Source organism: Rhododendron vialii, chromosome 13a (genome assembly GCF_030253575.1).
Source record: "Rhododendron vialii isolate Sample 1 chromosome 13a, ASM3025357v1".
NCBI classification, from domain to species: Eukaryota; Viridiplantae; Streptophyta; class Magnoliopsida; order Ericales; family Ericaceae; genus Rhododendron; species Rhododendron vialii.
The window spans coordinates 9786816-9801897 of record NC_080569.1 but is presented as its reverse complement, the minus strand read 5'-3'; the positions used below and the strand labels follow the sequence as shown (position 1 = coordinate 9801897).

The 15082-nt window shown below is 38.2% G+C and overlaps 1 protein-coding gene and 1 pseudogene across 1 annotated transcript; both read right to left on the bottom strand.

The window, feature by feature from the left end:
* Positions 1-496: 496 nt before the first annotated feature.
* On the bottom strand, positions 497-4180 carry LOC131314808 (receptor-like protein kinase HERK 1). The gene has a single exon (XM_058343662.1). It carries the CDS (start codon positions 3381-3383, stop codon positions 876-878), a length of 2508 nt encoding a protein of 835 aa, XP_058199645.1. The 5' UTR covers positions 3384-4180; the 3' UTR covers positions 497-875.
* Positions 4181-11029: 6849 nt separating this feature from the next.
* LOC131313860 (probable LRR receptor-like serine/threonine-protein kinase At2g28960) lies at positions 11030-14895 on the bottom strand (annotated as a pseudogene).
* Positions 14896-15082: the final 187 nt, after the last annotated feature.

Genomic DNA, 15082 nt, shown 5'->3' with positions numbered 1-15082 from the left:
AATAAGAACTCCAAAAGGATTGAGTTCAATTGTAGAAGCCTATTCCAAAGATAAATAGCCATAGAATACGGGCCCAACCTTACTCTCTTGTTCACAGAACGACCAAATGTTAGAAGTCGCACCAGGGTGTGCGCTGGAGCTTCCACCACTTGTGCCAGAAGTGTGTCCAAGAGATTCAGTGTGTTAACCATCTCTTTCCTTTTCGACAAAACAAAGGAAACGACTTTTTCTTTTCGTTAGACAGTAGCAGACTATTATGCGAGATAAGCAACCGGCTAAAAGGACACAATAGCCAACCGAATCGATCAAATATGACGTCAATTAGGTCATGACTAAAGATAAACTACATGCCGTTGATCAAAAGAGAAACGAAGGAATATAAGAATCAATAAGAGCGGCAACTAATATTGATACATGGAAACACATGCAGCAGCTAAATGCGCCTTGAAACTTGGAAGGTATAAACAATTGCAAATAAAATTGAACAAACAAGACAGTAACAAATTTAGACGCCAAACCTTTATCAAAGAGCATCATACAACACCTCATTCTGTAGTCGTCTAACCTCCCCTCTTGTATACAAAAGACAATTCACAGTGCTCCATGCAGTTTAATGTCTGACAAAACTCCAAACGGATTGACATAGATTTATAAGAAACTTACAAGGCTGAATATAAATAAAAGCTGCGCAAAGCCCTCTTGTTCAACAACCACCGAATGTAGGAAGCCACAACAAGGGGTGCACTGGACCTTCCAGTACTTCTCTTTGTGGAAAGCAAGAGTGTATAAGAGATTATTAGCATGTTCCCTCTCTCTTTCTTTTGACAAATTAAAGAAAACACCGTCTAGCTAGACTTCACCTTCCCTCGGATTTTTCACCTTCCCTCCGATTTTACCAGCTGTGAGAAAACCCTACTCATAGAAACACCAGAGAGATCATCCACACTTGACACTTCAAACTGGGCCCCAGAAACAGTACTATCATCACCATCATTGAAATCGTTAACAAGCGGAGACAGTTCGCCAATGACATTAGTACTGTTCTCATCAGGATCATTTTGAAGGACTGCTTCCTGAAGTTGAAGTGCATACTCTAGATTCCACAACACATCTCCCATGGTCGGCCTGTCGACGCCAAATTCAGCCAAGCATTTCTCTGCCGTTTCTCCAAACTTTCTAAGAGACTCCGGCTTTATTTTCCCCTCAAGATTGGCATCTATGATCTGTTCCAACTGCCCCTTTGTCTGCCACTTCATCGCCCATTCAGCTAAGTTCACCATTTCTCTTGGAAGAGAAGGGTCTATCACAGGCCTCGCACAAAGAACTTCAAACAAAACCACCCCAAATGAATACACATCTGATTTGTCCGTCAGCTGTTGCCTTCTGAAATATTCGGGATCAAGGTACCCAAAACTCCCTTTCACTGCAGTACTCACATGGGTTTGGTCAAATTCAGGTCCCGTCTTTGAAAGCCCAAAATCGGCAACTTTTGCCATGAGATTCTCGTCAAGTAAAATATTAGCAGACTTCACATCACGATGAATAACTGCTTTTGAGTAGCCTGTGTGGAGATAGTGAAGCCCTCGGGCTGATCCAATGCATATCTCAAGCCTCTGCTTCCAACTTAAGCTGGGTTGACCTGAGCCGTAGAGATGACTCTTGAGTGTCCCATTCTCCATATACTCATAGATCAAAATCATCTCATTTTTCTCATCACAGTACCCAATCAAGGAAACCAAATGGCGGTGGCGGAACTGAGATAACATCTCAATTTCAGTACGAAACTCCGCAAGACCTTGTTGTGACCTTGGATTACCTCTCTTAACAGCCACTTTTGTACCATCATTTAGAACACCCTTGTAAACTTTCCCAAATCCACCAATTCCAATAACCCAACTCTCCTCGAAATTATCAGTAGCCTCTTGAACCGCAGCGAAAGGAAACCGATATCCCAAGTCAGAACCTGAACTAAGGGTTGTTCCATTGGAGTATTTACTTCCCATTGTAAGGGAAATTCCTCCGTTGGTGGAGAAAGGGACCCACGTCTTCGAATGGCCAGAACTCCCCACTTTTCTTCTTCTGCACATGAAGAATAAAATAGCGAGAAACACCACAACCACACACAAGCCAATGCTCAAACCCACTACCATCCCCATGCTTTTCTTCGTGTTTGGTGAGGAAGGCCCCAAAGAAGCCACCCCATCGAGGCTGCCCACAGAATTATTCATCTTCATGATCTCTAGTCCATTCAGAATGGCATTTGGGTAAACATTTGTAATGGTAGATGGCCCAATACTAATGCTAAGTTTACCATCATCATTTATGGGCGTAACAAAGTCCATATAATAGGCAGTGGCCAGAATGCCCAAGGTTAAAGTACTCAGATCTAAGTTCTGAGCAACATTCCACGAATCGACATAAACATTGAAGTAGAGCTGGTTGGCACCTGTACTCACTATATCACAGAAGTGAAACCGGAGAAAATACTGAAAACCCTGATCCACAGTGAACTCCCAAGTGACATTGAAATTGCTACTGGGATCATTTTGTGAGTTCATTTCGGTGCAAGTACCATAGACAGTAGGGGGAGCAGTATCAACCGTGGCTCCACCCGGTGGATACCTGACCGCTGCGATATTTGATGCGTTCGTCGCCAAATTCTTCTGTACTAAGAAATCTTGATCAGGAACCCAACTTCGTGATAGCGTATCATTAAAGGGTGAGACAGCTGGTCCCCCCATATTTACCCTAGCAACCGTCTCAAGAGCCTGTGTCAACAAGCCTTTGAAACTAGTTGAAGGGTTCACCAAAGTAGCATCATCTGTAATGAGACTGTTAGGGACCGAAACAACTTCCAACACATTAACGAAGGCCAATGAGTTGTCAGAGGGGATGAAGGTGATTACAAGGGAACTCGATGTCACGTTTACCGAGAATTCTATGAAAGATGCGCTAGTTGGTGTAAAGTTGCTAAGGAGGGTATAAGTTTGGGCAGATACAGAGAAACTGACTGAACTCAAGTTGTAACTCCCATAAACAGATTGGTAGAAATAAAGGCGAATCCAGTGACGGCCACTTTGGGAGATAGGGAAAGTGTACTCGGAGACTCCGGTAAATACCCTTGCTGTTCGGTACAGGGCAGAATTGTCTGAGGATGGGATGGAATTTGAAGAGGTGTTGGCCAATATGTTTTGTGGGGTTGAGAGGAGGTTTGAGTATAAGCTATCTGCCGCGAAAACGCGGCCTTCCACCGTAGTGTTGGTGGACGATCCGCAGTTTATCAAGTAGTTGTCTGCTGGACTAAAACCACTAGAAGACAAGCAGAACAAAGATGATATGCTCGAAACCCAAATGAACAATTCCAAAATTCCACAGGTCATCATCTATGGAATCTCAGAACTAGAGGGAAAACAGATGTGGGTTGCTTTGAGCACAAGTGGAACAAGAAATCTAAGGAGTAACAGGAAAGAAAGTCGTGGTATTTAAAGAACAAGCACGAGAACCGTCAAAGATTACTGAAAGAAAGAAGAGAAAGAGGGCACCTTTGAGGTAAAACAATGGTCAAACACAATTAGATCAAACAACTCCAGCTGAAACAAGAAATCTAGGGTTCTTATACAACTACAACTGGGCAAAAATAAATTATTGATATTCAAAGCACAAGCAACAAATCAATCAAACACCCATTAAAGATCACTGGAAAATGAAGAGGGAGAGAGAGGGCACCTGTGAGATCGGGCAACTCGGAGAGAGAGAGAGAGAGAGAGAGAGAGAGAGAGAGAGAGACCCAGATTAGAAATGATACAGCATAGAGAAAGGAAAGTGAGATGTACCAGGGTATGATTGCAAACAAGAGGAATAAACAAGTAATTGTTGTGCATAACAGCAGAAATCTTGCAATGACAGACAGGATCGAGCAGTAGAAAAACCCACCAAAACGTTGACAGAATAATTGATTATTGGTCACTCATATGCATGAATCGGTCAAATTAACGTAGAAAAACAAAGAGGGAATTGGAGTGGAATGGGCCAACTAATTTGGGTTTTTGAGCGGCTAATCTTATCTTTTCTACCCGGGGGATACCGAGACCATGTATTGCGAATAATTTTTGTCTCTTAGTGCTGCGAGAAATGGCAGTAGCAGGTAGAAAAGTAACTCAAGGAAGGAAAGAGAAAGTAACTGACGAAGAAGCAACTGCGGACACGGTTTCTATGTAGTGCGTGGGGCTTCCAGTTCCAGCTGTGTTTGACTTAACGTTCCGTTTGGACGGCTGAAAAGAAGGGACCACTGTTTCTATGTAGTGCATCAGTACTAGGGCTGTTACGAACCCGATCGGACCGAAAAAGACCGAAAAAACCGATCGATCGGTTTGGTCTTCGGTCGGTCCAAGGGAGTTTTTTTTCGGTTCGGGGTGGACCGAACCGAACCGAACCTAGGTCGGTTCAGTCTCGATTTTCTGGAAATCTATACCGACCAAACCGAATGCGGACCGAACCGACCGAGGACCGAACCATATATATTATATATATTTATATAAATTGTTTTAATCTTCTGGCTTTTATTGTTTTGAATGGTTAACTTTTGGCTCTTACTTTTTTTTTTTGGAATTTCATTGCTTGATTTATTTATGTTTTTGCAAAATTTTCCAATCGATTACTCTCTCTGTTCTAAATTACTTTAACTCCTCCAAGTTATATACACTAGTGTAGAAAATATTTCCAATCAATTGAAAAAAAAAAAAGATGGTGGAAGAGTACTTGTAAAAGTTGTAATTGTTTGAGCATACTTGTTGTATGTTTTTTTTTTTTTTTCAATTGGTGTTTGAAAAAAAAAAATAGGTACAAATTATGATGGCCCAAATGTGAAAAAATGGCCCAAACATGGATGATTGACTTAAGGTTGAAAATTGCCCAAATATATGGGTGAGAAACATGTGAAAATGGCCCAAATATGGGTGAAAAAATGGTCCAAACCCAAACATAGCCCGTAGTCTATTGTTAATTTTTAAAAACGGCCCAAATGGCCCAACTAAGGCCCATTTCGGGCGGACCGAACACCCCGAAATCCCCTACCGAACCGAACTCATCCCGAACCGAACCGAACCGAAATTAATACCGGTCGGGATCGGTCTCCGGATGATATACCCCGAACCCGATCGGGGTGCGGCAAATCCACCCCGAACCAAACCGACCGAATAACACCCCTGATTCAGTACACTCTTTTGAATGGATTAAAAATTAAAATACTTAAATTTTTTTTTTTTTGGTTTTATGGTTCTTTTAGGGTTTTTTAACGAGAGTCCTAGAACTAAAAATTAATTAGGACCATTTTGAATAAAATAATCAAAAAAATAAGATTTTTGCACCGATTCAAATTGAATGAAAATTAAAAGTAAGATTCTCTTTACTTTCCAATTTTTAATTATATTTTTAAATATATAAACTATCTAACAAAATTAATCGTTTCAATTTTTAGTCCATTTGAACCGGTGTAAAGATTTTATTTTTCTGATCATTTTATCTTGAAAGATCATAATTAGTTTTTACCCTAGGGCTCTCGTTGAAGAGCCCTAAGAGAACCATTAAACCAAATGAAAAATTATAAGTGTTCCAATTTTGAAATCCCTTTAAATCGGTACAAAAATATTATTTTATGATCATTTTATCCTAGAGGATCATAATCGGAGTAATTTTTAACTCTAGGGCTTTTCAATGAAAGCCTTAAGAGAATCATAAAACCAAATGAAAAAATTAAGTGCTTGTAGACACCCTAATTTGGACTTCGAATGATCTTTAATTTCCCCGATGATGAAACGAAGGAAAGATACCTCAGAGCTTGAATGCAGATTTCTGAAGCCAGAAAAAGCCCAAAAGAAGCCCATGAAGCCCAAAATTGGATCTAAACACCGCACGGTGTTACTACGGTGTAATTTTCTTATTATAACGCATGAGGTTTTTGTGGTACGCCGCATAACGTTTCGGGAAAAAGTTCTGATGGGTTTAGAAAGCTGTCGACCACGCTTGTTGGAGCACTGAATGAAAAACGGCTTTGCAGAGAACACTCTTCGGCCTAGAAGCCACCTCCCCTCTTTGCATTGATGATTCTTGGCTCTTTTGCCTATAAATATAAACCAACCCCCTCCCCCCCATGTTCCCTTCCATTCTTGAGAAAGTTACTCTAACATTCTCTGAACATTATCTCTCTTAAGAAATATTCTATTCTTCTTTCTCTTCCAAAGCTCAATAAACTGTTGACTTTGAAAGATCACAACTCCAAAGCCCTAAACTCACATTCTACAATCCACATTCAAGCTCAAAGATAAAGGTATAAAGTAAGTTCCTTGGGCTAAGCTCAGTCTTAGCCCTGAGGGGAGCTTTCTACGGTCACGCTTAGCCTCTTCGTGTTAAGTGTTGACTTAAAAAAATCGTTTTCAAAAGCAAACAAAGCAAAAATCAATGACTGCACTGAAAACATTATACCATGCAGTGTTTTAGTATACCGCACGGCGTTTTGTTCTCAGTATGCTTTTCTCATTTTGTTGTTTCATTTAACCCATGGATCATACTTATTTTTTGCTCGTTCTGCTGATACTATTATGAGACTGTGCAGGTGTATTTCAGAGCATTACTTTATGATAATAGTCATCTTTGGATCATTCAAAACTCTTGAATACTCAAAAAGGGGGTTTTCTAACCTTATTTTCTATGATCAAATGAACCGAAAAGGTCTAACGAACTGTTTTATAGAGGATTGGAAAGGATAAAGGAATGAAAGCTGTTTTCTGACCCGTGGTTCATTTCATCTTAAAAATGTAAAGCTGTTCTAAAGTATACAGAGAAGTACACCGCTAGATGATTTGACTACACCGCGCGATGTACCTGATACACCGTGTGGTGTTCTGAATATATTGGCAAACTGTCAGTAGAAATATACACCGCACAATGTTTTGACTACACTGTGCGATGTATCTATCACACTATGCGGTGTTTAGTATGATATGGGCATATTGTTGTTATACTGTTATTTCATATTTACACATCATCCATTTGGTATCTACTGTACAGTAAGCACCACGAGCACGTTTAAGTGATATATCCAATCTCATGTCTCTATCCCGTATTTGTTTCATAAAAGTTTAATTTTCCAAATGATATTAAATGATGTACCTGATACACCGTGTGGTGTTCTGAATAATATTGGCAAACTGTCAGTAGAAATATACACCGCACAATATTTTGACTACACCGTGCGATGTATCTATCACACTATGCGGTGTTTAGTATGATATGGGCATATTGTTGTTATACTGTTATTTCATATTTACACATCATCCATTTGGTATCTACTGTACAGTACGCACCACGAGCACGTTTAAGTGATATATCCAATCTCATGTCTCTATCCCGTATTTGTTTCATAAAAGTTTAATTTTCCAAATGATATTAAATCTCCCCTTCTGAAAATGTTTAGTAGAGACCGGTTTTCACTGGACGAGCGGGGTGCTTTTTTAACAAAACCTTTTCCGTTCGTAATGTGGCCCCCGGACTCAAAATCTCAACGTTTTCGCAAGATCAAAAGCCTTCTTTTCCAAATCAAACCCTTGATTTCTCGGATCATCCATCTAAAAAATCCAGAGGAGACTCTCGAGCGCGTCAGTCGGGAAGCCCACAGTGTTCTAATTTTCAATTTGTTTGAACCGATGTAAAGATCTTATTTTTTTTATCATTTTTTCCTAAAAGATAATTAGTTTTTAGCACCAAATATTTCAACACCAAATAAATCAAAGCGGCGTCTTATAAGGTTTCGGCCCTAAGAGAAGCAAATATTTCAACACCAAAAAAAAAACAATCCAAAACGGCGTCGTATAAAATTTCAGTGGAAGTTCACCGACTTGGGCGTAGCTTAATTGCTTTAAGTTGTGGGTAACGTATTTTCAAAAGCTGCCTTTCTCAGTATTGTGTCTACTCCCAATCAAATACGAAACTTTTCTAAATTCGCATCGACTTTTCCTAGATCTAAAGATGTGCACAAATTAATCTAGCTAGACTCCCATGTTTTTTTTTTACTCAAGCTGCATAATCACTATCATGCAAAGGAATTAAATAAAATGCAAAACCTCTAATCAATCGCTTTCCCACCATATTTATGTTTCCACCGAAAACGTACGAGAAAACAAGGGCAGCAAGTTCTACTAGTACTAATTAGTACTAATTATTATGTTCACACAGTAGACGCAGAATTAATAGCTTTACCATCTACATCGTTATCTCGAATCGAATCTTGATGATAAGAATTGTCTGTTCTTAATTTTAGCATCGGTTCTTCTAGTTTGTATGGAACGATAATCTAATGCAATTGAGATTATGTGTCATTGTCAATGACTCCTCGTAGCAATAGTAAACTATGTGTTCATACTAATTAAAACTTCACAAAATTTTATGTACAGAGATTAAATCTATATAATTTTCTTTAAGTACTAGCTACTGGATATATCCTGAAAGATTACTATAGAAATAATTTTTCAGGTGCGGCTTGCAACGCCGGCCCTTTGTACCTCCGCCCGTATTTATTACTATGTATCATAACAATGCCGTGAATTAGGCTTGTTTAATTAGAAGATTAAGATTAGGCACAGTGAATGAAGCAAACTAAAAAACACCCTAATGCTAACTGACGAATAGTATATTAATTGTTTGACTGACTGAATTTAAGATGGGGAGACATGGAATTGAAATTACTACATGAATTTATTGGATGGTATTTTCGGTGTTCGAAAGGTTGTATTATATGGGAAAAGATCAATTGTGCTACTACCACAAACACTTTTTTTTTTTTTTGAAATAGTAACTTTATTAAGAGACCAACCAAAGGATCAAGGAGGCCTTGAATGTACAACCAAAATGCCCAAAACTATCTGGCCTTGCATGTACCACAAACACACAAATTCACTTTCAATGTGGGTACTGTGAATGAATTTGTGTATTTGTGCGTGAAGTGTTTGTGGTTCTAAACATATTGCATAAAGATACCAAAAAATCTACAACCACAAACTCATTAATTACACAAACAAATACATACACACTCATATTTATTTGTGGGTCCCACATACCGGATATGTAGTGTGTGGGTTTTCATGCATGTGAATGTGAGAGTGTTTGTGTAAGTGTTGGTAGCTATAAAAGAATGGTAAAGATACCAGATATCTGTATAGATAATCTCATTTTTTAGTTTTTTTTTTAGAGATTTCCTTGTTTACTACTCCATCCTTCCCAGATATTTTGGTCATGTTCTACTTTTTGTGTCATTTAAACAATTGTCTATGTGTCATAATCTATAATATTTATTATAATTTCAAAAATCTTGCTTAATAAAATTAATTGAGATTTATCAAATAAAATTCATATTTGATATAAAAATATTGGAGTATAAATTAAAAGATATAATCAATTTTTTTAGAAGTCCCAAATAATAAACATGACCAACAATTTGCAGACGGAGTAAGTACATAGAATTAGTAATTTGTAGCAAAATGATTTTCGTAAGTACTGTATATTTGTAAGGATTACTGATGTTGCTCCTTTTGACTTATTCATTTATAGATGTTACTTTGGTTTGGGTGAGCGATGACTCGATGTTCCCGCACCCGTTTCCCTTGAAGTTTTTTTTGCCTTTGTTAATTTACTTGAACTTTTCAAAATTGGGATTGTTCTTGAATCTTTCTTGTTGATTGAGTTTATGTTTTCATATCATGCCTCATATATATATTTATCATTGTATTTTTCCAATCAAATTTAAACTATTAAAAGTACATGGATCAGATTTAAGAATTCATTGAAAAAGTTTACTTTAGGTCCCACGAATCTCAGAATCGACCTTGGTCCATGTGAAAAGGTCTTGAAATTATTTCATGGGGAACTATATATATACAATATTTACTTGATACACGGCAGAACAAAGTGGGGAATGAATCGAATGGTACTGCAATTGGTTGATATTTTCAAGAAACTGATTTTTACTTATTTTATATTACTTGTGGAGTAGAAGATATATGAAAAAGACACAAATCTACCACCTATAAAAGAAGAGGGAGTTGATTGTACAACTACATATACAAGGAAAATCAATACTTGATGGCCTTTTTATTTTTTTTATTTTTATGGACTTTGAGAAACCAATACTTGATGTAGCGGCCCATATAGATCGATGTGAACATCACGAACAGTCCCATAAAAAAACCAGTCATTACTGCTACCCATTTCTGGATGTCTTTTTTGAAGAAGCTGGATACAACAAAGAAATATCCAAGACCTACGATGGATACGGTCATAAATCCACATAAGAGTCCGGATTCCATAACAAAAATTGTTTTATGTTTGGGAAACTAATGGTGACCACTATATGAGAATGGCCAATTTTCTGTCTTGCCACTGTATGTAGCAAATAGATAATCATTTCTTGTAGCAAAGCAGTACTGTTTTATGGACTTTCTTAGTACACATTTGATTTTCTCCCGTGGTTTTTACCGTTTTTAAGAGATTTTTCACGTATATTCGCATGTTCACTCTTTATTGCTTGTCAAATTCCTTTTAGTTTGCTTGTTAAAATGATTGGATAGCTAAATAGGAATTTCAATTTATGAAGCTCACCTAGAACAATTCCAAACAAATGTGTACACGAAATAGGCACACAAAAGCCTGTGCTTTTTTATATTTATTTATTTTTTATATATAAGGTCTTACCATTGCATTTAAATAGAAGTGGTCAAATAAAGTGGTTGGGTTACTGTCATTTTCAATCTTGCTTCCAGATTTCCATATGGACCATGGAAGCTTCATTACTCCCATAACTATGAAAAGCTTATTCTAATTCGAGGAAAGTTGACTTATAAAATTTCACATGTTTGTTCATAAGTTGTTGGACTGACGTACAAGAATTGATAGCGTTTAGAAATTTCAAACCTATGACCTTAGATAAGGAAATCATTAAGTCTCTGTCTCTCCGATTTAGCATAATCATTACTCCAACCGCTTGTCCACGTTTTCTCATTCTTTTTTTATGAGAAAGAGATGTAGTTCTCCGTGAAAAAAGAGAGAGGTGGTTCTTCAATACAATTTACACGGATGACGGACCCCAATTACAATCTGCATCTTTGGGTCGAAGACAGTATATTGTTGACAATGTGAATGTCTTGACCCCCTCTTTTTAAGTGTTCTTGGGCTGTTGACCACTTGATAAGCTGGCTACTACTGATAGTTCATCGGATCATTTGCCATCTACATAGTAATGCCATGTTCCCCATACGTATTGTTAGCCTTTAACTCATTCATCAGTACCGATTCCTCAAAGTTACCGACGATTTCCGCCGTCGCTGTGTTTCCTTGTTTTGTGCCATTAGGCATATTGTTAGCCCCAACATTTTGCCCTGAAAACATCAAAGTTATTCATATATACGTCTTCAGAACGCTCGAAAGAGGAAACATAACAACATATTAAAATTTAGAGTAACTGGAAACAACATTTGAATGATGGCATTATAAATTAGAGCAAAATTCAAGAGACCAAATGGTAATTCACCTTATTATATACTCTTTAAGGTTACAACCTTGAAAATAGCCTAAAGATATGTTTATAGCTAACCTGCGTCAATTGCTGCCACAGCTGCTGTTTTTCTCTTGTGTTGCAATATGGCTAGAACACCCGCAATGGCCCAGAAAATAATGAAAGCTGGAATTGTGACTCCAAGGATTGCAGGTAGATTATTTCTCTTCTTACTGCTGCTACCGGAAGAGGGCGAAATTGGACATTGTCCAGATGTGCACAAATTCGGATTCCCTGTCACTCTGCAATCAAAGAAAAATACAATGAAGATGCATAAATATTTCTTTTAGTAGCACAGTGTAAAAGTTGCACATGAGATAACTTACACAAATTTTAGTCTATTGTTGTTTGACAGGGAAGTGGGTATATATCCAGTTAATTGACTATCAGCCAAATTCCTGCAAGATGCAAAGATAAAGATAGAATAATTATTGGTTAGAAAACAACACGTGTAAAGAAAATGGGACCCGGAGATGTTGCCGAGCGGGTGCAAAGCGGCCGATCCGGTTGCTCATCTCGACACAGACGACTCAGATCGAATCTGAGTGCATACAAATCTGAGCCGTCCATTTTTCGGTTAAGAAACGAACCGTCGATTGCCGAGATGAGTGGTCGATCCGGCTGCTCTGCACCGCTCTACGGTCCCATTCCAGAAAATGAGAGAGGATGTAGAGGGGATACTCACAATTCTTTAAGGTTGGGTAAAGTTCCAAGAAAATCAGGAATGGGGCCGGATATACTGTTATTGTTCATATCTCTGTAATTTGATATAAAAAAAAAAACCCCATAATCAAATGAAAAAGCATTTATAGTATTATGTGTGTAAAATATGTTAAGTTAGAAGTTTAACGTGGTACTCTACTCACATTATCTCAAGAGCAGTCATGGAACTAAAATCCGGTAACGGCCCTGATAAACCATAGCTACCGAGGAATCTGCAAATTTTTATCTCCCAAAAAGTCAATAAATCAATACACTCGGATACCGAAAATTTATCTATTCTTCTTTTTCTTTAATTTCTATCATTTTTTTCAAATGACGAAGGAGGTGTGATTTACCGCACTATTACGCGAGGCGTGGCGTCGCTGGTACAATGGATCCATTCCCATGAATATGGCGCTGGAAGGCAAGGGTCGCCTCCCCATCCTTGAAGCCCATCAAATTCGGATTGCAACGAAGCCAATCCCACAACTACATTAACCACTAACCATATGATCAATTAGGAATTCTCACAATACAAGGGATACAGATTTGATTTAGATCTAAAGAAACGATAACGATGCAAAATATTTTCGAAAATATGTGTTTAGGATTTCGTGCTAGCAACGCTACATTCGCTATACCTATTTAGGATGTCCGAAAACCCAAATTTTAGTGAATTTCTCGCACCTTTTCGTGGTATAACTGTATCTAATTTTTTAGTACGGAGGATTTGATGATAAACTTATATAGGAGAATCAAAATAAATATGCAGCGGAAAAATACTTACCTTCTGTCATGGTGTTTAAGTCCTGAGAAATTCGGACACTGTTTTGATCTTCAACCAAATTGTATAACACTCACAACCCGCACTGATTTGTTTGGAGAGAAATGGGTAGGATTTCCAGTCTATTCTATATCTGCACGTTAATCTCATAACTTGATGGTAATCACATGCCTTTATATAGATAAACATAGACTATTTTTCAATAGTCACAACCTAATATGTGACTCTTTACCAAGAGTCACACCCTTTTCAATAGTCACACCCCGTAACTCTTCACCGAGAGTCACACCCTTAGACTTTCTTCCATTAAGAAAGTATTAGGCAACTATTCATAAAGGTACCATTATATGGGTAATTAACTTAAATCTAATATCCAAGTTTTAATAAATATAATACATAAATATAATAATAAGATGAAGTCATGTAAACCACACTTAATGAATAGATCTAACATTTGATTGTGCAGATATACTAACCGTCATTGGCATCAGTCCCATTGGTCAGCGGACCGCCGATGCGGAACACTTCCATTGCATTAATCAAGGGAAGTAGAGTGGAATCAGGCGTAGCCACCAAACGAAAACTGGTATTCGCGTAGGCGGTGATATTGCTGGCCTACAATTCCGTCACATTTCCGAAAGGAGGCACGATGGGTTCCGAGACAGACTGGTTGTTTTTGAACACCTCGAACGATCTCTTCTGGGTCGAGTCAAGCTCCGTCACCTCGGAGAAATACATGGTCGGTGAATCGGGATTGGGATGTTGGCTGATGCTGGGGTCAAAGTTATGTATTGGGATTCGTTTCTTGTGGTGATTGCGTTTTCGAGTACGGATTGGGGCGGGTTGTCCTCTGCGTTGACGGTGATCGTCGGCACTTGCGTTTTCGATTACATACCAATGAACGCTATATAAAGTGATGGGGCGGGGAATTGCCAAGATTCTTATTCGGGATATTATTTTTCATGAATAGTTTAATTTTAAACTTATCTACGGTCGATTTTATAAATCCAAATTCAAATTTTTATGAAATGATTTCAGTGGGCGAAGTCTCAACGGTGTCCCAATAGTTGCCATCGAACTGAAGGTCGAATGTGGGAGGAGAATTCTTCCCGTCATAGTTTCCGTAGTAGAAGCTGGCTCGGACTAAGACTCTTCCCGCCTGATCAACCTTAATCGAGTAACAATTTTTCTTTCGGGTCGTGAACACTCGTAGCGTAGGCATTACTACATGAGTGATTGATGAGTTGTTTTGGATGAATCGGGCTTCGCCATTTTGGGTGAGGTTATTGTCGCCCATCCATACGATGAAGTTTTCGTCGATGTAGAAGCCGGAAAACCCGCAACGGATGCCCACGGACACTGCAAAATCAATGATTTAAGGAGGGGAACTTTAATAACAGGTTTATGTAAAAGAGTTGTCTGCCTGATTGGTATCCTTTTTGTTTTCTGTTTTTTTTTTTTTTTGAAAAAAATCCATCTAAAGGAAAGACCAACAAGATGTTTCCAAGTCCTGAAAAATCTTTTCCCCTCAAGGAAAAGTACGATATGAAAATTAACGAGGAGTATGCGTACTTTGGAAAAGCAATGAGGGCAACATGAATAGTGTGAACTTTTTTTGAAACAACAAAAAGTTTATTAAAAAACTTGACAAGGGTACATCGAGTAGGGTGAACTTACCATCGACAGATACAGATAGAGCCGAGAGAGATAAAGCAACGAGGAAGAAATGGATTGCAGCCACGGTGGTTAGATAATGAGAGATGATCATCAAAGGGGACAGCATATAAGGCTGAAGAAGAGTACCTTCCATTTTATGGGGGAATAATCTTGACTTTACAATCATTACTATAAAGTAGTTTTATTAAGGTAAGTCATATTAATATTGTCAATGCCAGGAAATCAATAAATATTGACGAAGAGGTACATATCCCAACTCCATTTTTGGTAAGAAGACAGTATGAGAGATGAGATTGGGGGACTTCACAAGACTAATTCGA